The 23,166-nt window shown below is 56.9% G+C and overlaps 1 protein-coding gene across 3 annotated transcripts; it reads left to right on the forward strand.

Moving 5' to 3' along the window:
• Positions 1-5,414: 5,414 nt before the first annotated feature.
• KCNC4 (potassium voltage-gated channel subfamily C member 4) lies at positions 5,415-23,166 on the forward strand (the record flags this gene model as incomplete). Of its 3 annotated transcripts, none has more annotated exons than XM_080358525.1 (5): positions 5,415-5,583; positions 7,454-8,201; positions 11,616-12,552; positions 13,644-13,832; positions 23,105-23,166. In XM_080358525.1, exons 2-5 carry the CDS (start codon positions 7,551-7,553, stop codon positions 23,164-23,166), a joined length of 1,839 nt encoding a protein of 612 aa, XP_080214651.1. In that variant the 5' UTR covers positions 5,415-5,583; positions 7,454-7,550. The 3 variants fall into 3 exon arrangements, with proteins under 3 accessions (XP_080214651.1, XP_080214649.1, XP_080214650.1); XM_080358523.1 differs by lacking the exon at positions 23,105-23,166 and adding an exon at positions 18,224-18,360 and having other exon boundaries at positions 5,415-5,591; XM_080358524.1 differs by lacking the exon at positions 23,105-23,166 and adding an exon at positions 18,224-18,360.

Below are 23,166 nucleotides of genomic sequence, written 5' to 3' on the forward strand. Positions count from 1 at the left end.
AGGAAAGATCGGGACCTCCAAAATCCCAAGGAGCGTCTCATCCTTGGTCCTGCTGGCCTTAGATCACACATGATAGTATTTCAAGCCAGTTTGAAGGCCAAGTTTGTAGGTGCTTGTCCATGAGCTCTACTCCCCTCCACTTTCCTGACACTGGGTTTAATTCCACCTCGATTCTCCTTTCATCTGGGAGGCAAAGGCAGAAGGTCCCTGGTCCGTTCGCCACCTCCTTGCCTTCTCTTAGCATCCCTGTGGTCAGGAGGTCCCCCACGACGTTTTCCATGTGGGTTGTAGTTTATTTGTAGTCCTTCTCCATGGGCTTGACTGATGACCTGGAGACTCTTCCTGGACAATTAGCTCATTTTTCCAGGGTGAAAACAGAGCCAGGGACTGAACCAAAGGAGCTCAGTCTTTGGTGGCTCTGAGCAGCACCATCCACACTCTTGTCTCTCCTCCAGTGGCTCTTTCTCCACCATCCTCCCCCTGCCCATGCAGAGGGACATAGAAATGTCCCCACTGCATCATCTCTGAACGAGAGAAGCACAAAACCGGTGGAATTTCTCCATTGTTAATCAAGACGTTCCTTCCCATCTCTTATTTCACCCTCTCTCCCCAGTTTCTTCCACCCAACCAGCAAAACAGAAGATGAGCCCAACGTCACCTTCACGATGTCCCTGAGCCTGGGGGCCGGATTCCCACCGTAGCTCCCATGGAGTTAGTGGAGCAGGACACCAGTGTCCTTAGTCCCATCCGCTCCCGCGGTGTGATGCTCCTTGAACCCCCAGGGAAGGATCCGGCCCCCCCGGCTCCCCCAGTCCCAAACCAGCCGGGGAGGCATTCGCTCCCCTTCTTGCAGTGTCAGTAAGAGGCAAAGTCAATAAGAAGGTAACAAACAAACAAACAAAAGCTATATTATATATATATATAAAATATATACAGAGAGAGGAGATGGAATAATAACCTAGAGATTCTCTATTTCTATTGTATATTTATTCTGTAAATGTCACTGTAAATGCTGTTAAATGACAAAACCGTATTCCAAAGTGGGCCGTGACCTATTTTCATTCCCAGTGCTTGTACAGATCAATTCCCATTGTATATTGGGGCATATTTTTAACTTTTTATTTCTTGTGTGTGGTGAGTGAGTGTCCCCCCATTCCGACTTCAGCCCCGGGGGCCCAGCTGCCCTGGGGACCCAGCAGAGAGGAGGAGGAGGAGGGACACCACCTTTATTTTTATCTGTGGAGATACTGTTATTTCTTCGTGGCATTTGCTCGGTGTTAGACGCAGGGTGTTTGTGGGGGGGTGTTACATTTGAAGTGACCCGTGTTGTCGCTGTGTGAGCGTGTGCGTGTTCGTCCGTCGATGCCGCGCGTGGGTGTGCGCGCCTGGGTGTGTGCGTGGATGTGGTTTGGGGTTAGGATTCACTTCTCGCTGTCCTCGGTCACTTTTGGAGTCTGCGTTGGGGGCTCCCCCGCCTCGCCGGGGCGGGTTCTCCCCACACGCACCTTCTCGGGGTCCTGGGCTGCTGGTCGGGCTGACCCCCAGTGGCTTTCAGCCCTAAAAACTCACTTTTTGTCCCTCTTTTCTGTCCACGGAGGCACAGGGAATAGCTGCTAGCTGTGAGCACAGGCACTTTTCAGTTTTCCTCCGGGTGGTGGGAGAAGGGGGGACCCGCTGCCGATATTCCTGTCCCCCCATTAGCTCCCCGCTCGGTTCCCAGCCCCGATTCTGCTGCTCGGAGCAGGACAGTGTCCCTGGCTGGGGTCAGAACCATGTCCCATCTCTAGGGACAGAGCTGGGGAGGGCTTGGGGGGGTCACGGGAGGGTGTCCAGCCCCCGACAGCGGTGCTGCGGGTCCCAGGGTGCAGCGGGGATGTTCCATCCCTGAGCACACGGCTCAGCGGGGATGGATCTGCCCTTGACCTTGGTGCAAAGCAGAAGGGACAGCTGGAGCCAGCTGTACCTTCCCTGGGTGTCCCTTGTCCCTTTCCCCTCAATCCCTCCACAACAGCCCCTGTGTCACCTCCTGGCCCCCACCCAGATGCTGGCAGGTGACATTAAACCCCAGCACCTCCCCGGAGCATCTCCCGCTGCCTCCCCCCTGTCCCTCTGTCCCCAAGCCTGGGTGTCTCTGGCAGGAGCAGGGGCAGAGCCGGGTGGCCTCGGTGGCCGGGGGGGACACGGCACAGCCCGTGGCAGCACAGAATGAGCCGCTTCCCCCGTGGGCAAGCACAAAGCTGGCGAAACCCTCCTGTACAGGTAAAAGCACAGATCTCGTAGTAACTCATCCCGTGTATCCTTGTAGCCGGTGTATTTACCACGCGTGCCGTGCCGGCCGGACTCCTGGCGGGCGAGAGCAACCCTGTAAGAGCTGTACCAGAGTCCCATTAAAAGTCTCTTCTTACCAAATCTCTTCTCACCGGGTCTCTTCTCTGCCTCTGTTTCCTTTCTTGGGGCAGGTTTGGGGTGTCTCTGAGGTTTGAGGGCGCAGAGTGAATGGGGATTGGGGCTGTCGGCACCTATGGCCATCAATGTCTCTATCTTGTCACCACCATTGTCCTTCTGTGTCCCCTCATCCTCTGATTCCCTTCCTCCATCCAGCACCAGCCCCTGCAAGGGGCTCATTCGGGCACAGCTGCTTCAGGAGCATCCCGGACGTGATCTCCCATCCCGGACCAGTTCAACCAGTACACACTGGCATTACGGGGCACACCAGCTGGTAAGATATGGCATTTGCTCTTCTGTACAATGCCCTGCTAATGTTGCTGATGGCTCATCCTGAGGGGTACTGGGAGTCTGGAGACCCTCCCTGGAGAAGGACCAGAGGTTTCCAGCAGCCCCAGGTGACTTAGTCAGGAGAAGAGAGCTGAGGGGAGACCTTCTGATCTCTGAACTGCCTGAAAGGAGCTTGGAGCCAGGGGGGTCGGGCTCTGCTCCCCAGGAACAAGCGCCAGGAGCAGAGGAAATGGCCTCAAGTTGCACCAGGGGAGGTTGAGGTTGGATGTGGGAACAATTTCTTCCCCAAAGGGCTGTGGGGCATTGGAACAGGCTGCCCAGGGCAGTGCTGGAGTCACCATCCCTGGAGGGTTGGACAGACGGACATGAGGTTCTCAGGACATGGGGCAGTGCCAGGGGTGGGTTATGGTTGGACTCTGTGATCTTGAGGGGCTCTTCCAACCAAAATCGTTCTCTGATTTATGACTTCAGCTGCTGGGTATGAGCTTAGTCCAGGCCTAGTTGGGAGCGGGGCTACTGCTTCCCTCCCCCCTCCAGCTTTTGTAGCTCATTTGGCTTCTCCAGGGCTGACCCAGCCCCAAGGGAGCATGAGGAAGGGGGGAAGAAACGTGGGCTCCGTGATACCACTTGTGCCGCTCATGGCTGCGATGAGCTGTGTGGCCTCAGCCCCTGCCCTCCCATACTGCTCTGAGCTGGGGAAGACGCTGCGGGTTTGTGTTTGATCCCCTTTCCTTTTCCCAGGCAGGGAGATGGGGCAGCTGCCTGCAAAAGCGAACCCAGAACCCCCCAGCAGCTCTGGTGCCCCTCTGGGGTTTGCTGGGCGAGCGGCTGCCATGGGAAAGCCCCAGGTGACGGGGATGTGAACGGGCAGGATTCGGCTCCATCCACCCCACAAAGGGCTGAGAGCGGGTCTGGGGGTACAGAAACCACCAGCTCCCAGTGCCGCAAAACAGATGAACGAAGCAAACTGAAAAGGGGGTTCTGACCCTCGTGGGGCTGGAAAAAAAGATGCAGAGAAATAGAGAAAATGTAAAGTTTAAGATAAATACATACTTTTTAAAAAAATACTGAATTTCCTACGACAGCGAGGCAGAGCCAGGTGGGAGGCAGTGGCTGATGCTGTTGGATCTGGGGGTAGTTTTTGGGCATCCCAGCTCACACCAGCTCTGGACCAGTGTATGGACACACGGTGGAGCTGCTACCAGCTTGGAAAGAAAACCCGAGATAGTTATCCTGACTCTTAAAGATGGGGAAACTGAGGCACAGCACCAGCTCCCGCCCGTTCCAAAGGCAGCTGCGTGCCACCAGCATCCCACTCCAGCCCGGCCTCCTCCTGCTCCCTAATTGCTTTGGTGGGGATAAATTACATCAGCGATGCCGTGAATGGAGCCAGATTCGCCGCCAGACCCGAGGCAGCCTCTGTCGCCGGTGTTTCGTATTTGTCCTCGCCCGGGCTCCAGCCTGGGTGGCAGGACCCACAAGGTGGCACTGTGTGACAGCAGCACGGCGACACCGCGTCTCTGCCACTCGCTGCCGCGGGAGGAATTTGGGGTGCAGGCCCCTCATGGGGATGGGGGGCTGAGCGACCCCTCTGTCTAGGCAGAGGTTGCGAGGGGACGGAGCTGTGACCTGTGCAGCCCAAATGTCCCTGCTCGGCTGGCAATGATTTCAGCTGAGAAATTGCCCTGGCAGAGGCAGAGATGGATCTTGCCACGGCTTGTGACAATTTCGTTGGGAAGAGTCACCTCCAAGAGAGAAGTTCCTTGGGGCTCGTGGCCCGGAGCTCTGCAGCACCAGCACCCTGGGGGTGCCACCACCCACAGAGCTGAGATGGACCCGTCCCATCAAAATCACGAAGGGAAGAGGGGAGAGACCTTGCTTGGAGTGTTTAGGGGGTTGCTGAGGTCAATGTCATGTTTTTAAAAACGGAATCCTGGGCTGGAAGGACCTGGAGAGGTTGATTTGTCCATCTCCACCCCAAAGCATAAAGCTCCCTGCAAGTCCACGTTCCTCATCCATCCCTGCATGGATGGGGACATGATCTCAGCATGTCCCCAACCTCTCCTTTAGGCCACCCAGCCCTCCCAGCACCCCATGGCTTGTGGTACTTGTCTTGGTGTGCCAAGGTGTCCCAAGCCACGGGCAGGGCTCAGGGTGCTGTGCTGGGGCAGGGGGGAACCCAGAGACCCCTTGTCACACCCTTAGGGCCCACCCAAGGGCGGTGGCTTCCCAGGTTGGAGCTGATCCTCCTTGAGATCTTCCAGGTCCTGCTCTTCCTTCCATCCTTCGCTTGGATGTTATCTGAGATGCCTTCAGCCTCGCAGGAGGTCCCTGCAGAACTGACTCCCTCTTGCTCCAGAAAGGCCCTTATTCATCAAGCTCTTTCTATTTTCTCTCTCTTCTTTCTTTTTTTTTTCGTGGACATTAAAAATCCGAAGGCATATTTAGAGAGCAGACAGCTTTGGGCGGGTGTTGCTGGCTAAAAGATCTCTTCCTTCCCCAGAAACAACCCATTTGTCTGCCTGGCCACCTCCTCCCACCCCAGGAGCGGCCGCGCTCGGGTGCACGAAGATCTTCCCCAGGATGAAAGTCGCCGGATAAAATATTAGCATCAGGTCGCAGCGTTCCTTCCTCCCGGCCGAACTCGCGTTACCGACGATGAGGATGCCTGGCCGGTGATGCAAGGCTCGATTTTTCCAGCACGGTTCTCCCTCCGGCTCCAGGCTCTCCCGCTGGTGCAGCCCCGGGGGGGTTTGGGTGCGGAGCTCCACCAGCCTCCCCCCGCTCAGGATCCGGCCCTGGAAGCTGTGGAGTTGCAGTTACAGTTGGAGCGGGGCTTGCTTGGTGGTAAGATTGTTTTCTTTAAGCGTGGCTCTCACGCCTCGTGGCTTTTTGGGTGGAGCGTTTGCCCCATCCACCCCCAACACCCCCTCGGTAAGGAGAGGAGAATGTCACTGAGGGGGCAAACCTGGGCAGGGGGTGAGGAGGGGACCTGGGGGGGACCCTCCACAGAGTCCTGGGATGCTGGAGTGGGGCAGCATCCCCCACTCACCAACCCCTTGCCCTGCACCAAAAAAAGCCCTTATCCAAGAGCTGTACCCCCAGCTCAGCCTCCCATCCCCTCCAAAACCGGGCCTGTACTGGGCTTGGATCGCACCTATGACCCCAAAGCACCCACCTGCATCCCCCCCCGCCAGCACCTGCAGTGCTAACGCAGGAATAAACAGTGCTGGCAGGACTGGGTCCCTCAGGTCTTTGCCGTGATGACAGGCTTGTCCCCAGGGGCACCGCAGCTCCGCACCTCCTCCCCAGCCCCGGGAGATGGGGCTGAGTGTCACCAGCACCCTGGGGTTGTCAGAGCCCCCAAAGAGGGGGGTCTAGGGGAAGAACCCCTGTGGGGGTTGGTGGCCTCGGCATCCGCAGGTGCAGCTCTGGGGAAGGGACATCTTTCCCGCAGGAGCAGAAAGAGGACAGCGAGATGCTCAGGGTGCGGGGTGGGAGGGCAGGAGGGTCAGCTTTGCCTTCAGGCGCACAGTTCCCCCCCCGGCCACGGCCCCCACACTCAGGGTCGGTCTCTCCTGACCTCTCGGTGAGCGAGGGATTGCGAGCCAGGGAGGGATGGGATCTGCTGGAGCCTCTGCCAAGAGCTGGTTCCAGCTCCGCAGGCAGCTCCGGGCTGCATTTCCCCTCCGGCACCGAGTGGAGCTGGGGTGGCCGGGGTGCACTCCTCGCTGACACCCGAACCCCCCCAGAGCATCACCTGCCCGGGGAGGTGAGCCGGTGCTTGGGGCGGCGGGGCTGGGGGCGGAGGGGATGGAGGGATGGGAGGATGGATGAAGGGATGGAGGATGCAGGGAGGGATGCGGGGATGGGAGGGATGGCAGAAGCGAGGGGCTGTGGGGCTGGGCGCTGGGGGGAGGGGGTCCGTGGCCCCCCCGGCGGGGCGGTGCCGCTTCCTGTAATCCCGCCGCTCGCTCCCAGCCCCTAGAAAAGCCCCGGGAAGCGGCGGCGCTTTCCCCGCTGAGCCCCGGAGCTGCCTCCGCCGCCTCCCCCGCCCCCGCCGGGGCGCAACAGGCCCCCCCAGCCCGGCCACGCGTGAGCTGGGCCCCCACGGCGCCGCAGCCCCCCGGGGAGGGCAGGGCCTGGCGCGGGGGGGAACGGGAAGGGAGGCGGAGGGGGCGCATCCATTCGCCCTCCCCGCTGGGAAGCGGGGAGGCGCCCCCCGGCTGCCGCCCCCCGGCTGCCGCCCCCCCCCTCAATCCCCGAGCCCAGCCCCGGGGGGGCGGCGGGAGCGCGGAGCCGGCGGAGCGGGAGGGGCGGGCGGAGGGGCCCCCCCGCGCCTGGCGCTGCAGGTACCGGGGCGGGGGGACCCGCAGCCCGGCGGGGCTCAGGGCTCGGCCCCCCCCCGCTCTTCCCTCCTTGTCGGCGGCATCATCCTCATCCTCCTCCTCTCCGCATCCCCCCGCGGCGGAGCCGGGGCTGCCGGACCCCCCCCCGCCCTGCCCGCTGCCCCCTCCCGCCTGCACTTGTTGCTGCCCGGCAGGGCTGGGCTGGCTCCTGCTTTAGGGCGGTTTTATTTCGGGGGGGTGGTTTTGGAGGGGGTGGAGGTTGCAGCCTCCCCTGCCGTCCCCCTGCAGCCAGCGGTGTCCGGCTCGGCTCCAGCCTGCGCCCCCCCCGACACCAGAGCCAAGCCTGAACCCCCTTTTCCCCTCCCCAGCCCCATCTCTGCCCCCCCTCTCCCGCCTCCGCCGACCCCCAGCTCCTCGCCCGGAGGAAGGGTGCGCGTCGCGTGCATCTCCCCGCCACCGAAATCTATGATCAGCTCCGTGTGTGTCTCCTCCTACCGTGGACGCAAGTCTGGGAACAAACCACCCTCCAAAACATGCCTGAAGGAAGAGATGGGCAAAGGGGAAGAGTCGGACAAGATCACCATCAACGTAGGTGGCACCCGGCATGAGACCTACAAAAGCACCCTACGGACTTTGCCGGGCACCCGCCTGGCCTGGCTGGCCGACCCCGATGCCCAGAGCAACTTTGACTTTGATGGGAAAAGCAACGAGTTCTTCTTCGATCGGCACCCCGGGATCTTCTCCTACGTGCTCAACTACTACCGCACCGGGAAGCTGCACTGCCCCGCGGACATCTGCGGGCCGCTCTTCGAGGAGGAGCTGACCTACTGGGGCATCGACGAGACGGACGTGGAGCCCTGTTGCTGGATGACCTACCGCCAGCATCGCGATGCCGAAGAGGCCCTGGACATCTTCGAGAGTCCCGAGCCCGGTGGAGGGGGTGGTGGAGAGGAGCCTGAAGAAGAAGGGGGCAGGGAGATGGCCCTTCAACGCCTGGGCATGGATGACAGGCCAGCGGGGGCGGCGGGTGCTGCTGGAGGGGGTGGCTGCTGTCGGAATTGGCAGCCCAAGATGTGGGCGCTCTTTGAGGATCCCTACTCGTCCAAGGCGGCAAGGGTAAGCTCCCGAAACGCGCCCGCGGGGAGGCGGGATGGGTGCTGGCATTGTGTCTTTGTCTCCCCGTCCCCATGGGTGGGGTGGACTCTCCTGGTGGGTTACGTGGGCCCCCCTGTAGCCATCCCCCTTGTCTCGTGGGACACCTTGATCATCTCCCATCCTAGGGGAGATCTCGTCCATCATTCCCCTCCCAGTGTACCGTGTCTGGGGGAGCTGGGCTGAAATGGGGGGTAAGGCCACTCCCTGCCCCCTTCGCACCCTTGGGTGCTGCCGAGCACACGGAGATGAGGGATTGGCAGGAGGAGGCTGAGCCCTGGCAGAGCCTCAGGATGCTCTAGGACAGGAGGACTGCTCGGGTTCCTCTTGTGGGGTTGTGTGCGTGGCCAACGCCAAACCCCATGTTTATCGGACCAGATGTGGGATGGGGGGAACAGGGCTGGTGCCCATTGGCACCCAAACTGGGTCCTGGAGCAAACACGATCCTGGTAGTTGTCCCTGAGGATCTTGTGCTCCTCTTCTCCAGCAGCCCCAAAGGACACCCCATGTGTGCGCGTGGGCCGCCCATGTCCTCGTCCCGTCCCCACCGTCGCCGCATTGATGCCGCCCACACGCAGCACACGGTCCCCGCCAGCACGTGCCAGCGCAGGCGCTCGGCTGCTGGTGACACAAACACACACACAAACCCCAACCCCCTTCATCCATGCACATCCCTGGGGACCCGGTGCACCACGTACACACGCACGAGCACACACACGCTGAGCTCCCTCCAAAACCTCCCTTGCACGCACGGACAATCCTGACCCACAGACACCAACATTCCTGGAGTGTTTTCCCCAAAACCAGGTGCATTTTTGGGCTCCCCCCCAGCTCAGGCACTATTTTGTGCTGGTGTCTGCTCTCCTAGCTACTCTTAGATCACCCCCCCAACTCCCATCCTGCCCAGTTTATAAACCTGCTGCACACGCACACATAGAGGCATTTGGGATCTAAATGAGTTCTGGATGTATTTAGAGGTGTAAAAAAACCCCATCCACGGTAAGAAATCCCGCTGGCATTTCACACCCACCAGCGGCGCGCGGGGCAGGGGGTCGGTTTGGCAGAGAGATGGTTTTGCAGCAAACGTATGAGCAGCACACCCAGAGGATGCTTGGGCAGCAGGAGCTTTTCCCATTTGGAAAAAGGGTACCCGATCCTTTGCCCACCTCCAAGGGCTCCTTGCCTCTGAGGGCTCATTGCCTCCAAGGGCTCGTTGCCTCCGAGGGACGCACCGAGTGGTGCAAAGCTCCGAATTAAAAAAGAAACCCAAGCAGAAGAATTCAACTGAGATTTTTCACGTTGTTATTTAATTCTGCTTTTCCTATGTGCTGAGTTGCTCTCAGAAAGGTGTTTGTTTGCTAAGCAGAAGCAGGAGGAGGGTGTCGGAGTTCTGGAGAACTTGTTTGGTGGGGATTTTGGTGCTGTATTGGTGGCCACTGGGTGTATAGATAGATTCTGGTTTTGTTTTTGAGGCAGTTTTGGAAAGAATGAAGCTCGAGCTCAGAGCAGAGGCCGAAGCTGAGCTGAGACATCTCAGCTCACATCTTCAGCTGACACAGAACTGGAGCAGCACTGTTGGCTTTGGGGGGCCGGTGGCACTGGCTGTGAACCTGACTCTCCTATTTTTAGAGGTTGTTTTTGCTCCTGGGGCTAAATCAGCTCTCATCTCCGCGGCTCATCCAGCAGGGCTGAGGGTTTGCCGGCTCTCACCCTCCTCCTTGGTAATTATTTTCTTCCTACTTTATTTCAAGTCGGAGCTTTTACCCTTCATGTTTCCCTGAGATTCCCCATATGGGGAAACTTGGGAACGCTACTCAGCCCTCAACTGAAACACCATTGTGTAGACATATTTGTCTGCTTAAACCGGCCTTGTTTTGAGATCCTGCTTTTTGCTATTGGGTTTGCTTCCCGAATTCCACATGGCTGATGGGCGAGAGCTGCAGAGCAGCATCACGGCGCATGGTCCAGAGGGGAACGGAGCATCCCAGCCCATCCCTGAGCAGGACTGGGGGAAGAATCATCTTCCAGAGCCTTCTCCATCAGTTAAAGCCTGGCTTAAACTTCACGCCTAACTTTTGGAGAGCTGATGCTCTCTGTGCTGGACCCAGCGGGGGTTTGCCCTTGGGGACACCCCGCAAGGATGCTGTGGGCAGGCTCAGGGCTGCTGGCACATTGCTGCCCGTGTCTGGGGACGAGTTTTTTCTCCAGCGTGACTCAGGCTGATTCTCTGCTGCTGATTCACTCTGGCCAAGGAGCCGAGGCTGTCGTCTCCAGCTCAGGGTGCTGGTCAGGTGGATTCGACAAGCAAAAGGTTGCATCCTGCTCGGGGTGTGAGTAGCTCCCAGGAGGCCAAACCCACTGGGGTTTGGTGCTGGAGGATGGTAGAAGAAAAGCTTTTCTGCTCAGAAGCCTTTTTATCTTATGTTTTTTTTCGGGGGCTCTTGGAAACAGATGCTCTGGGTAATGGACTCATCATGAGCTCATCCTGGCGGGGAGGAGGGCTGAGCAGGATTGATGGGGGGACGACAAAGCGTTGTTGTGGGTTTTTTTCTGACACAGCCGGCAATTTGCAGCATGTGCCGCCATCCCCTCCTCGCTCACGGCCAAGGCCACGTGGCAGCGTCTCACCGGTCGGGGAGAAATGGGGACATCTGGGTGTCACCAGGTCCAGGCATCAGCAGGATGCTGAGCTCTGCCTGCTCCTCTCCTCCTGGTCCCACCGCTCGGGGGGACATCATCCAACACTGAGCAGGCAGGGGACATCTCTGATACCTCCAGAGCCCAAACCTCACAGCTGCGAATGATGCAAACATCTCCTCTGGCGAGTTTGGGATGAACATGGGGGAAAACTCTTTGACTCAGTCCTTTCAAAGGTCCCTTTTCACGGGTGTTCCCAGAGGTAGGTTTGATCCAAAGCCAAGCTGCTGCAGGTCTCTCTCCATCCTCATCACTGTCATCTCTGGGACATCTCCAGCTGGACCCCAGCACACCTTCCTCTGTACATATTGTAGGACTTGAAGAAAGGTCCAAGCCTGATGGCCCCAGACACCGAGGTTCAGTGCTAACCCATGGGACAGGTCCAGGGAACCTGCCCTGTTTTCCATCCTTGGTCCTGGGGAAGTGGGTGGTGTCAGTGAAGCTCCTGAGGTGTTGAATGAGGACTTCCCCATCCCTGCTATCGCCACTCACTAGTAGGGGTTAGAAGGGATGTACCAAGGGCAGATGACACTAGAAGTGTGTCTCAGGCTGCTCCAAAGTTGTAACAGTGGTTCATAAAATCACTGCTCTCCTCCAAAGAAGGAAAGTTGACCCAAATCAACTGATCAGGAGTGTTTGACCCAAACCAGCTCACTGTCTGTTTAATTTCCACTTTTACAGGTAGTTGCTTTTGCCTCGCTTTTCTTCATCCTGGTCTCCATCACAACCTTTTGCCTGGAGACGCACGAGGCCTTCAACATCGATGTCAACGTGACGGAGACCCTCGTAGTTGGCAACACCACGACGATCCTGCTGACGCGCAAAGTGGAGACGGAGCCCATCCTCACCTACATCGAAGGCGTCTGCGTCCTGTGGTTCACCCTCGAGTTCCTGGTTCGCATCATCTGCTGTCCAGATAAGCTTCTCTTTGTTAAAAACCTGCTCAACATCATTGACTTCGTGGCCATCTTGCCCTTCTACCTGGAGGTAGGTCTCAGTGGCCTGTCCTCCAAAGCCGCCCGGGATGTACTGGGCTTCCTCCGAGTGGTCCGTTTCGTCCGGATCCTCCGGATCTTCAAGCTGACACGGCACTTTGTGGGTCTGCGGGTGCTGGGCCACACACTCCGGGCCAGCACCAACGAGTTCCTGCTCCTCATCATCTTCCTCGCCTTGGGGGTCTTGATTTTTGCCACTATGATCTATTACGCTGAGCGGATCGGAGCCAAGACGTCCGACCCCCGCGGAAGCGACCACACTCACTTTAAGAACATCCCCATTGGGTTCTGGTGGGCCGTGGTCACGATGACGACCCTGGGCTACGGCGACATGTACCCCAAAACCTGGTCGGGCATGGTGGTGGGGGCTCTCTGCGCGTTGGCCGGGGTGCTCACCATCGCCATGCCCGTGCCCGTCATTGTCAATAACTTTGGGATGTACTATTCGTTGGCCATGGCCAAGCAGAAGCTGCCAAAGAAGAAGAAAAAGCATATACCCCGTCCGGCCCCGCTGGACTCCCCTACCTACTGCAAATCCGAGGAGAACTCCCCCCGGAACAGCACCCAGAGCGACACTTGCCCGTTGGCGGTAGAGGAGGGGGCGGCTGAGCGGAAACGGTCAGGTGAGACCCCAACGGTGGGGCAGAGCGAGGGGGAGACCTCCGGGAGCCCCCCGGGGTGGTGCTTTGGGTTCCCCATGTCGCAGGGGCCTGTCCTGCTGCAGGACGCGGCTCCCAGCTCTTGGGTTGGTGAGAACTTCATGGAATTGTAGAATCTTTTTGGGTGGAAAAGACCTTTAGGATTATCAAGTCCAACCGTTAACCCAACACTGCCAAGTCCACCACTAAACCATGTCCCTAAGAACCTCAGCTACATGAAACATTTCATCTGTTAATCCCGTGTTTGAAGACCACGTTCTTCAAAGCACAGCAGTCAGGAGAAAATACTTGGAAATGCAACAAATATAAGAAGATAACTTGGTGCAGAAAGGGCCCTTGGGTGTCTGGGCATTGGGTGCTGCATTGGTGGACCAGGATGCTGCAGATCAAGATCCCCCCTCCAGGCACTGGGGGAAGGGCCATGTCCTGGGTCAGCCCTGAGCAGCTGCACATCTGGCCAGATGCTCCTTCCCCCTTGGGGACACAGGGAGCTCCACATGCCCCAGAGAGGTGTTTTTCTTTATAAATCTCCCTTTTCCACATGCCTGCGCACCCCAGGAGCCCTGGCGGAGGGGAGCAGGGTCACTGTCCTGGAAGAGCAGGTCAACCCAGTGCTGCTCCAGGAGCTCCAGACCCTCACCTGCCAAAGCAGCATCTCAGCTAATGAACCAGAGTCAGGTGACATCAATTAGCACTTCACCACTGACCTGAGCAGCCTGTGTGCATTTGGGAGAGCTAATTCCCACCAATTAGGTGGGTGTGTCTCAAAGACCAGGGTGGCAAACCCTCCGTGGCTTCACGCAGGGTATATAACCCTCAGCAGGAGTAAGAGTTGCTGTTTGGGGTTAAAATTTGGTGTGCTCCTGCTCCTTGGTTACTCTAATTTAGCGTGTCCAGGCTGGGATCAGCACCTGAATTTGTGGGTGTTGCTCGGGGCCACCTGCAATCTGGTCTTCTGCTTCCTTGTGTGGTCTAAGCAAACCTTTCTGGCCACCCCAAGCACCTAGTCCTCTGGGTTTACCATCTGCTGATGGGTCTCTGCCACCTTCTTGCAGACTCCAAGCAGAACGGTGAGGCCAACGTGGTGCTGTCAGATGAGGAGCAGCCGCTGTCACCCACCGATGAGGAGAAGCGGCCCATGCGACGCTCCAGCACCCGCGACAAGAACAAGAAATCCTCCACGTGCTTCCTCCTGGCCACGGGTGACTTCTCCTCCTGCACAGCGGACGGAGGCGTCCAGAAAGGTACGGCTGATGCTGCACATCTGAGGAGGGTGAGATGCTGCACATCTGGGGAGGGTGAGGCGGAGGTTTGTTGCATCGATCTGAGACTGTGGGTCATCTCCATCCTGCCTGGCTGTTGTCCTCTGCTCAGATCCACTTGTCCTCCTGCCTCTCCATCTGCTCCATCTCTGTCCGCCATGTCTCTCCATGCGAGCTCTACCCTTTTTGTTTTCTCCTCCCCAAGTTCTCCTCCTTCGATTGCAACCATTTGGGGTCTGTGACCCCATGGTCTCCCTGGGGACAAGTCTGTCCCTTTGCTCCTTGGTGCCCCAGCATCTCCTGGGCCTCTGTCACCCATCTGAGGGTGCAGCCAGGAGCACATCTCTCCTGGGGAGGTGGTGAAGTTGTGACTGAAGGTGGTTGAAAGGTTTTCAGTGGGGAAAAAAGAGTCCGCAGGTGTTTCCTTTCCCTTCCTCTCCCCCTCTGATGTCTTCTGGTGGGTTCGAGCGTGGGGAGCCGCGATGTGTCAAGTTCTGTCTTGCCAAAAGCACCGGGCTGCCAGGAAGGCTGTCTCCTCGGGCTTTGGAAAGGGAGCTGTGCTAAATGTTGAGCTTTTCTATGGGAAACTGTGGGGGAGACGAGTCAGGAAAACACAAAACTCTTCTTCCCAAGGCAAAACAACATTCCTCTTCAGCCTGGTCCCTTGGCACCAGCCTCCTCTGCTCCACCTGTGCCCATCTCCCAGCACCCCAGTCCCTGGGAGGGTAAATCCAGCGCCTACTTCGAGCCACAAACCCCACGATTGCTGGCTTAACTCTTAGAACAAGGCTCAGTTTTGATAGTTCTGTAGTTTTTCTTGTGTCCAGGGTGGTGTGGGATGATGTAGCTCTGGAAGTGAAGCTGGTCTGTGAAGTTGGTCTCTTTTCTTAACATCTACTAATGCAAAGAGGTGCATGGGCTCTAACCCCGCTCCAGACTGGGGGGGATGCTGAGCTGGGAGGGATGAAGGAGAGGGATGAAAGGCAGTGCTGATCTTCATCCTTACAAGGTGCTCAAGTCAGGTATCTCTTCAACTGAAGCATTTGAGCTTGGCCCTGCTGAAGCCAGAAGAGCCAGAATAGATCTAAGGGCTGAGGATCCAGTGATGTTTTCGCTGGGCTCCCAAATTGCATTACTTGGTTGCAGGAGACCAGGAGATTTATTTCACGCACGGTGACAGCAGCAGCTATTCAAAAGGGCACTTTGGTGATCTTTCTTGGTTTGTTCTGGTGCCTTTCCTGCAAACGTCAGAGTGGTTTTTATGATTGAAAATAGATGTGGATCACTTACCCCCACCTTGCTGAAATGAGCTTGCAGCCGCAGAAAGGGGGATCTGGTGTCCAGGGGGGCCTGAGTGACCTTTGGGGAGGAAAATCTCAATATCTGCATCTTGCTGGGGCTGTTGGGGATGGATCGGTGGGTGCTGCCCGGGGCTGGTGTCTTCCCTGGAGAAACACTCCAGTGTGGTCAGGGTTAGTGGTGGCCAGAGATGATCAGGGGGACAAAGCAGCCTCCTGCGCTCCAGCCAAAAGCCATAGCGGCACCTCTTCCCTCGGCCCTGATTTATCTCCTGCTGAGGCTGTTTGTTCTGGTACTGGGATGCTGGCAGCTCTGCAAATTGAGATGAGCTTGGTTCTGAGCCCGACTTGCTGATGGCCATCTGTCAGATTCTGGGACAGGTACTGGTGTCTGTACAAGCTGTGGGGATCAGGAGATGGAGCTGGTTCAGGAATACGCTGCGGATCTCGGCACCTGTCACGGTTCGAGCCCGATTCCAGTGGTTGTTCTCCTCGGGGCAGCTCAGAGGCCGGGGTGGGATTGAGCGTGGGGACGCTCATGCGAGCACCCACCGGTGACACCGGCTGTTTTGGGGAGGAAGGACGTGCCCATATTTGCATGGGGACATGCAAAGTGCAGATGAGCCCCCGGCTGCCGTTGTAAACAAGCACAGGCGTTCCCGGGCGATGCTGCCTGCTCGCGTTACCCCGTCCCCATCTGCTGCTGGCTCCGTGTGTCACCGTGCACGTGTGCCGGGAGCCGCGGCGCTCGCTCATGGCATTGCCAGGGCCCGGGGAAGAGCCCCCCGGGCTCACCTGCTGCTCCACCGCTCGGTTTATAAGATGCTTCTATATGGCTTCTTGGCAACAAACCCATTTCTAAAGCAGTCCCGGTGACCTTGGTTAGCACCTATGCGAGTTGCTGGGATACTGGCTCCATTAATGAACGGCATCGGTGGTAATTAGCAGAGCACAACCCTCCGGCGCTTTGCAGCTTGACTGTGTGGTGGCACCTGGCCATGAGTTTGGTGGAAAACCGCGGTGGCCTCGAGGGATGGAGCCCTGATCTCCCGCCCAGGCACTCCTGTGAGCGGGGCTCGGGATTAAACTGATGGAGAAAACCAAGTGTTGGGCTTGGGGCAGGTTTGTCCTCAGAGTCCTATTGCAGAGGGGCCCTGGAGCAACCCAGCGCCTTTATAAAGTGCTGTCCCAAGCTGTGATGCTTGAGACTTAATCGAAACCAGCAGCGCAATTTTGGCCCTGTTCCCCTGCCCATTTCCATCCTTTTCTATTCCATGAGCTGAGCAAGAGGGCAAAGAGCATCCCTATAAAGTGCTCAACCACATCAGCAGGTTCTTGCATCCCCAAAGTGGCTTCCAGCAAGCCCCAGCCCCATAAATTCTCTCTGCCACATTGATGTTTTTGGGTCCTGGATGCACCGGTGCCCCCAGGTTTTCAGGAGCTGGTTGCATCTCGACACGATTGCTTCCCATGTGCGTGGCTCGGGGTGGCAGGGAAATGCGTGAGCTCTTCAAAGAGCCTCAGCGCTCCCAGGAAAAGAGCGAAGTTTGCTGAGGGATGAGCCTGATGCAGCTTTTTGGGGTATTTTGGGCGGGAACAAGGGGTCTTTGCATCAGCTGCTGTAGGAGGGAAACACCCCCAGCTCAGGATGGGGCTCCCCGGCTCTGGGTGCGCTCGCTTCCCTCCTCGCTCGCTGCATGGATTTGTGCCAAAAAATACATAAGGGAATTACTCTTCTCTTGGGGACCTGATTCTCCTCTTGCTGCCACTGCGGGGACTGGAAGAGCTTTGCTGAATCAGCAACAAGTTTGGGCAGATGGGCCCCAGTCCCCCGAGAGCTGGAGGAGCCGCATCTCCTGGGGGCTGAGATTTGGGAAGGGGTTGAAGAATCTCGAGCCTCCCATGGTTGGGAAATGAGTGGGGAGAAAGGTATAAAAAGGGTGTATAAAAATCAGATTGAAAGAGATAGCGCTGCGGAGCCTTTTCCATGCTGAGGAGCCTCAGCATCCTCCTGGGGGGCGATGCCATGGTCGCTCCGGTGTGAACGTTAATCCCTGACCCGAGCCCAAACCCAGCCGGGCCAGCACCCACCGGCACAACCTTCTCATGGAAGCAGAACCCAAAATCCACCGTTAACCTCGGTCGGAGCCGCTTCCCGAGCCTGGCGCTGTGAAGGGACCATCCATCACCTTGTTTTTCTGCTGTCAGGAGCCGCCTCCCCCGCCCCCCCGCGGGCGCACACACGCTCGCTCGCATGCGTTCGCCTTCTCCGCAGCTCGCTGGTGCTGCTGGTGCTGCTGGTGCTGCTGCTGCTGGGTCTGCTGAACCTGCTGGGTTTGCTGGGTCTGCTTGCTCGGAGAAGACGCGGTGAACGCGGCACGGCCAGGAGCATCCTTAGCATTCCGTGTTTTGGCAGCGGAGCTGTGGCACTCTGCAGAGCGGATCTTGGGGCTGCCTTTGCACGCCGCTGCTGTTTGCACCTAAAAGTCCCATTTTCAGTGCAAATAGTGTCTTCCCAGAAAGAAAAGCGGCTCTTGACCTGCAAGCACATTCTGGCTGTTGCTTTTCAATAAAAGCTGGAGCAACCTCTGGCGCTTTAGGGGAGTGTGAAGGGCTCCCATGCTTAAAGCAATAGGAATATTTACTCTTTAATGCAATTTCTTATAGAAAATAATGAGCACGTCAACCTGCTTCTTTCCGTACAGAAAGGTGTCAGCAGCAGCTTGCTGCTTAAAAACCAGAGCCGGGGGAATAACTCCTTCCAAATCCCATATTTCTTTGAGTTCTGCTGCTTTTCCCTGTTTGCTTCAGCCCACAAAATCCCCAGACTCATTCCTCATTCCCAGCAATTTAGGAAACAAAACTCAACGATTTGATCTCCCAACATTGGCGACTCTTGAGCCCTTGGGCGCCGAGGGGAGGGGAGGTCTGGATCAAAAAACCCTTTCTGAGTCCTTTTTGGTGGGTAGAATTGGGGCGCTTGGGGCCGGGCGACACTCACCCCCGCTGCTCTTTGCATTCCGAGCCTTGGGAAAGAAGCTGCTTGGCTCTAACCTGTCCGTTCTCTCCACCAAGGCTATGGAAAGTCCCGAAGCCTGAGCAGCATAGATGGTGTGGCAGGATCCACGGTGGCCTTGGCTCCCCTGGCGTCCCGCTGCAGCTCTCCCTGTCCTCTGCGACGTCCCTGCTCTCCCGTCCCCTCCATCCTATAAAAACGCCGCCCGGATCCCGCTTTTCTCGTGTCGTTGTCGCTCTGTCCCCCCCTTTCCCCGTGTCCCCGCGGCTGTGACCGGAGGGGACCGAGCTGGGACGTCTCCACCGCTGAGGAGCAGGTTCTGATCTTCTCCGGCTGCCGCCGTGTCCCCCCGCCCGCTTTGCAGGACGTGTGATGTCTCCATCGAACTTGTCCCGTGTCCGTGTGGTTGGGACCGGCCCTCGGCTGGGTTGAGAGTTTGCTCAGTGTTTATTTCTATTATTTTTTCGCCCTTGAAACCTTATTCATCCAAAATAAACGGACCCAACCCATGCGATTCCCGCCGGTGTCGAGCCCTCCTTCCCGTGGGCTGTTTGCACTTGGGCAAAGAGTGGTAGAAACAAGGACATGTTGACTCACAAAATTATACATCATTGTGCTGGAAGTGGCTGAGTTCACATAATTTTAGTGGTTTTTTTTTTTAATTTTAAATATCAGCCTCAAGTTTCTGGAGGCAACAGATGAATAAACCTCTATTCCCTGCCCAGCAGTGCTTCCCCTCTTGGTTTGTTCCTTTTTCTGCCTAAATCACAGTCATTTCCTCCTGGTTTGTGTCTGCTCCATCCAAGCCCAGCGATGCTCCCGGGGCTGGAGGTGACTTTGGCACTTTGGAGATGCAGGGCTGGGCTAAGGGGTTTGGCAAAGGTGATGTGTGGATGCTCCATGAAGAGCTGGGGGGTGGTGGGGAGGAGAATGTGGGTCCCTGGTGCCAGGGATGGAATTGCTCTGGGTTTGGGGTGCAACCAGGCTGAGCCGCATCCCCCCGCTGCCCAGGATGTCCTGCAGTGCTTCCCTCCCCTGTGCCGTGATGGTGATTCACCAGTTTACCGCGTGTCGTTGGTGTAGCTGCATCCCTTGAGCTTCTGTAATTAAAGCGTATTCCGGCACAAAACAGTTGGGGTAACACAGCGGGCTCGTGAACCGCCCGAGGCAGCACCGTCCCGGTGCTTTTCTGAGCATCCTCCCCTTCGAGCGGCTCCTCTGGCAGCAGGAGGAGCTGGAACATCCCAGCCCGTGCGGGAGGGAAGGTCACCCTTTGTGATTTCAGTGGCCTCTGAATCATAAATGATTTAACCAAGGTCAGGCGCTGACATTGGGGACGAGCCAGGCATGAAAAGCCAGCTCTGCTGCCTCGTCCCTTACAGAAAGCAGCAGATCGACTCAAAACTTTGGGGTTTGACTGTCTCGGAAGCAGAGGATTAACCCTGGAGCAGACGCAACCACAGACCCCTAGAGATCCCATCTTCTTTCCACCCCCCAGGCTCCCACATCAGCTCATCCCAATGTATCCAATGTGAAAAACCCTTGGTGAACACCCCAAAAAACTCCTCATCCCCATCAGAGCAAGGAGGGTTGAATTTGGGAGCTGCCACGGAGCTGGTAGGATGCAATTTTTAGCAGTGGCGTTATGCAACTCGGGCTGGAGGGATGACTAATGTGCAAAAACCTCCTCTAAAACCACCCGGCCCCAAATGGGAGACGGAGGGATTTCAGTGGGAGGCACCAAACTGTTGAAAAACCCATCGCATCTTCTCCCTCTTCCTCCCCACCTCCTCCTGAACAAGCGATTTGGGGGATGCAGCAGAGGGAAAACAGCATCTTGTTATTTTTAGGCTGGGTCTTGGCTGGTTTTGGGGTGAGTTAGCAGGGGTTAATCCCCTGGATGAGGTTATAAGGGGAACTGTAGTGGATCAGAAGAGCAGACCGCTAAATATCTCTGCAGCCAAGGTTTTATCTCAAACAGTGGCCAAAATTGGCTGCCTAGAGAATAGGATAAGAATAGAGCAAGAATATACGATACTTCCCCCAAATATCCTCCCAGCCGCTTATCTATGTTTAGGGATCTGGCGAGCAGCGCACGTTCCAGCGAAGGCGAAAAGCAGCGGGAGAAAGCAAGGTTGTTTGATTTATTCTTGTCGGACTGAATAAATCGATAGGAGGCCGGTGCTCGAGCCTTAAAATGGCATTTAAAAAAAAAATATATCCAAAATAAATCAACTGGTGTGCAGTGACTGTCGGGACAGGTGGGAATGACCTTACCAGCCCCCCATCCCACCCCTGCCATGAGCAGGGACATCAGCACCAGCTCAGGGTGCTCAGAGCCCCGTCCAGCCTGGCCTGGGATGTCTCCAGGGATGGTTCATCCACCACCTCTCAGGGCCAACAGTTTAATCCTCATGTCCAGCCTGAATCTCCCTCCTTTAGCTTAAAACCATCACCCCTTGTCCTATCGCAACAACCCCTGCTGAAAAGTGTCCCCATCTTTCTTACCGGCCCCTTTTAAGCACTAAAAGGCCACAATAAGGTCTCCCCGGAGCTTCTCTTCTCCAGCTGAACACCCCAACTCTCTCAGCAGAGCTGTTCCAGCCTGGATCATTTTGCTGTCCCCTCTCCGTGTCCACAGATCCCCCGTCTCCATCATCCAGCGGCAGCTTTGTCCCCCACCCCCCGGCTCCCGGGACACGGGGTGGACGCTGCGCTGCCATCCCGGCTTGCGTGCAAAGTATTAATCGTTATTATTGCAACAACCGCTCTGTTTCTCGGGAGATGCCTGAAAGAGCTGAGAAAATAGAAAGGCCTGTCAAGCAGCCGGGCGGGAGGTGAAGATGTCAAGAGAGTAATTGCTCTACCCAGAAGCAGCCTGGTCCTGGCTTCCCCAGCGCTGCCAGGAAACATCCTCAGCGCTTATTTGATGGCAAAAAAAAGAGAGAAATCTGAATAAATAGCAACCCCATCCCTTGCCCATGCTGACGAGGAACGGGAGAGCAGAGGCAGATGCAAAATAAGATGCAGTTCAGCTTATAAATAGGTGCCTCCCAGCTCCCAGTCTGTTATCTCGTTACCTCCGCCCCAGGCAATCCATCCTTATGCTTTTCCCCCATGAAAAGGTAAATGGAGGCTCCAAAATTATCTAATGGACTGCTGGGGAGCGGGTCACGCTCTTCCTCTCGACCCCCCCCAGGGAAGCACCTCTGGTCCTTGCAGCTGCTGCATTTTGCTCCATCATTACAAAATGCCCCATTTTTCGGTGGCCCGTGGTGATGGGCACTGGGGGAGATGCAGATGTTGAACTGCAACATCTGGGGAGCGCGGTGAGGGCTCTGCCGGCTCTTCAACCCCCTCTTGCTGCAGCGGGGAAAAGAGAAGGGACCTGCAAATTGTCCTGGGGTGGCCGGGGGGGCTGCGATCCCCAACCCTTTTGGTGCTTCATTTTTCAGCATCCCCCGAGCCTCTTGTCTGCAAACAGATCGCTAGAGCAGCTGGAGGTCGGCACCCTGGAGGGAGCGCTTAAGGGTGTTTGGGGAGATGCTTATAGGGGGAAACTGGGACTGTGAGAGCTCAAAAATCCTTGAAAATTTGGGGCTGGGAAGGTGGCCCCAAAGGGAGAGGGCTGGAACTGGCCAGAATGGGGCCGGTGATGATAGACCGAGACAGGAGGCTGATTTTCTCCTGGTGGCTTTGTCTGGGGGACAGCGATTAAACAACAGCAATGACAACAAGAATCTTGGCTGTTGTTATTTATTTTCAGTCGTGCTCATTCTTTCCCGAGGCTGGGAAGCTGCTTTCGGGGGCCGGTCCCCGGGGATGCGGGCAGCGGGTCTCCAGCTCGCACATCAAATGGCTTTGAACGGGGAGGAGGAGAAGGGAGTTAAAGCCGAGTGGTGTCCCCGGTAAATCAATCGGCCTGACGGGGAACGTTCCCAGCCGGCCAAGAGCTCTGCCGAGAGCTTTCGGCTGCTCGCAGGAGCCACTGAACCAGGACAGGTCACATTTTTGTAGCGGTTGCTTTGTGCGTGGCCAGTGCCGGTGCTCAAATTGCTGCTGAGGGATGATGCTGGGAGCCCAAATTGGTCCATTGTGGCAGGTCGGGAGGTGGGAGCCTCTCCTGCAAGCCCTGTGATTTAGGGACTTTAATGTCAAGGGGATTTTTGGGGATGTGGGGCTTTGAAAAGCCTCCGTGTCCAGGCACTGAGCAGTGATGCTTGATGGAGGATGAGACCTTTATTTTGGGGGAAATGAGATGCTTTTGGAGCCGTGTTTGGCTTGCAGGGGGGAAAGTCAGGTCAAACCTGCGGCCGGGAGCTGGTGTCGGGTTTGTGCAGCAGAATCCCTGGGTGGAAAGGGCAGCTCTGTGGTTTATCGGGTGGATCAGGCGCTGTCTCCCCATCTCGCCTGGAACCCGGGTCCTGGCACACGGGGAGAGGCGGTGCCGTGACTCAGAGCTCCAATCAATGTTAATTAATTCAATGATAACGACTGAGAGGGAGAGAGAGAGAGAGACAAGGAAAACACTGCGGGATATTAATGCACCAGGCTTGGCGTTGGGACATCTGGCTTGGGGTTGGTTTGGGAAGTTTTGGTGCTGAGCAGCTGGCTGGAGGACGGGGCTGCAGCGGGGATGAACTTCTTCCCTCTGCTCTTCATTTTTACCCTTAAAATCGCGCTGACCCCACGTCTGGTTTCTCTTGGAGAATCTTTTCCCAGGTGTCCATCTCTGGGTCTATCTGAAAAAAACATTTTTGCCTGATTTACTGACGAAATAGCAGCATTTTAGTCCTCCATTTCGCTACTCTATTTTCTGCACCCTATGAAGTTTGGATCCCCTGGAAGCTCAGTCTCTCTCTCCCTCTCCTATTTCTCCACAAACGGCAGACAAAGCCGGTGTCTAACGGCGTGTTTAATGCTTGTGTCTTTAATTGCAGACACCTGCCAAGACGTCCTCTCTTCCAGTTACCCCCAGGGTGAGGTGGTCACCTTCTCCTGA

Source organism: Nesoenas mayeri, assembly GCF_963082525.1.
Source record: "Nesoenas mayeri genome assembly, chromosome: 23".
In the NCBI taxonomy this organism is placed as follows: domain Eukaryota; kingdom Metazoa; phylum Chordata; class Aves; order Columbiformes; family Columbidae; genus Nesoenas; species Nesoenas mayeri.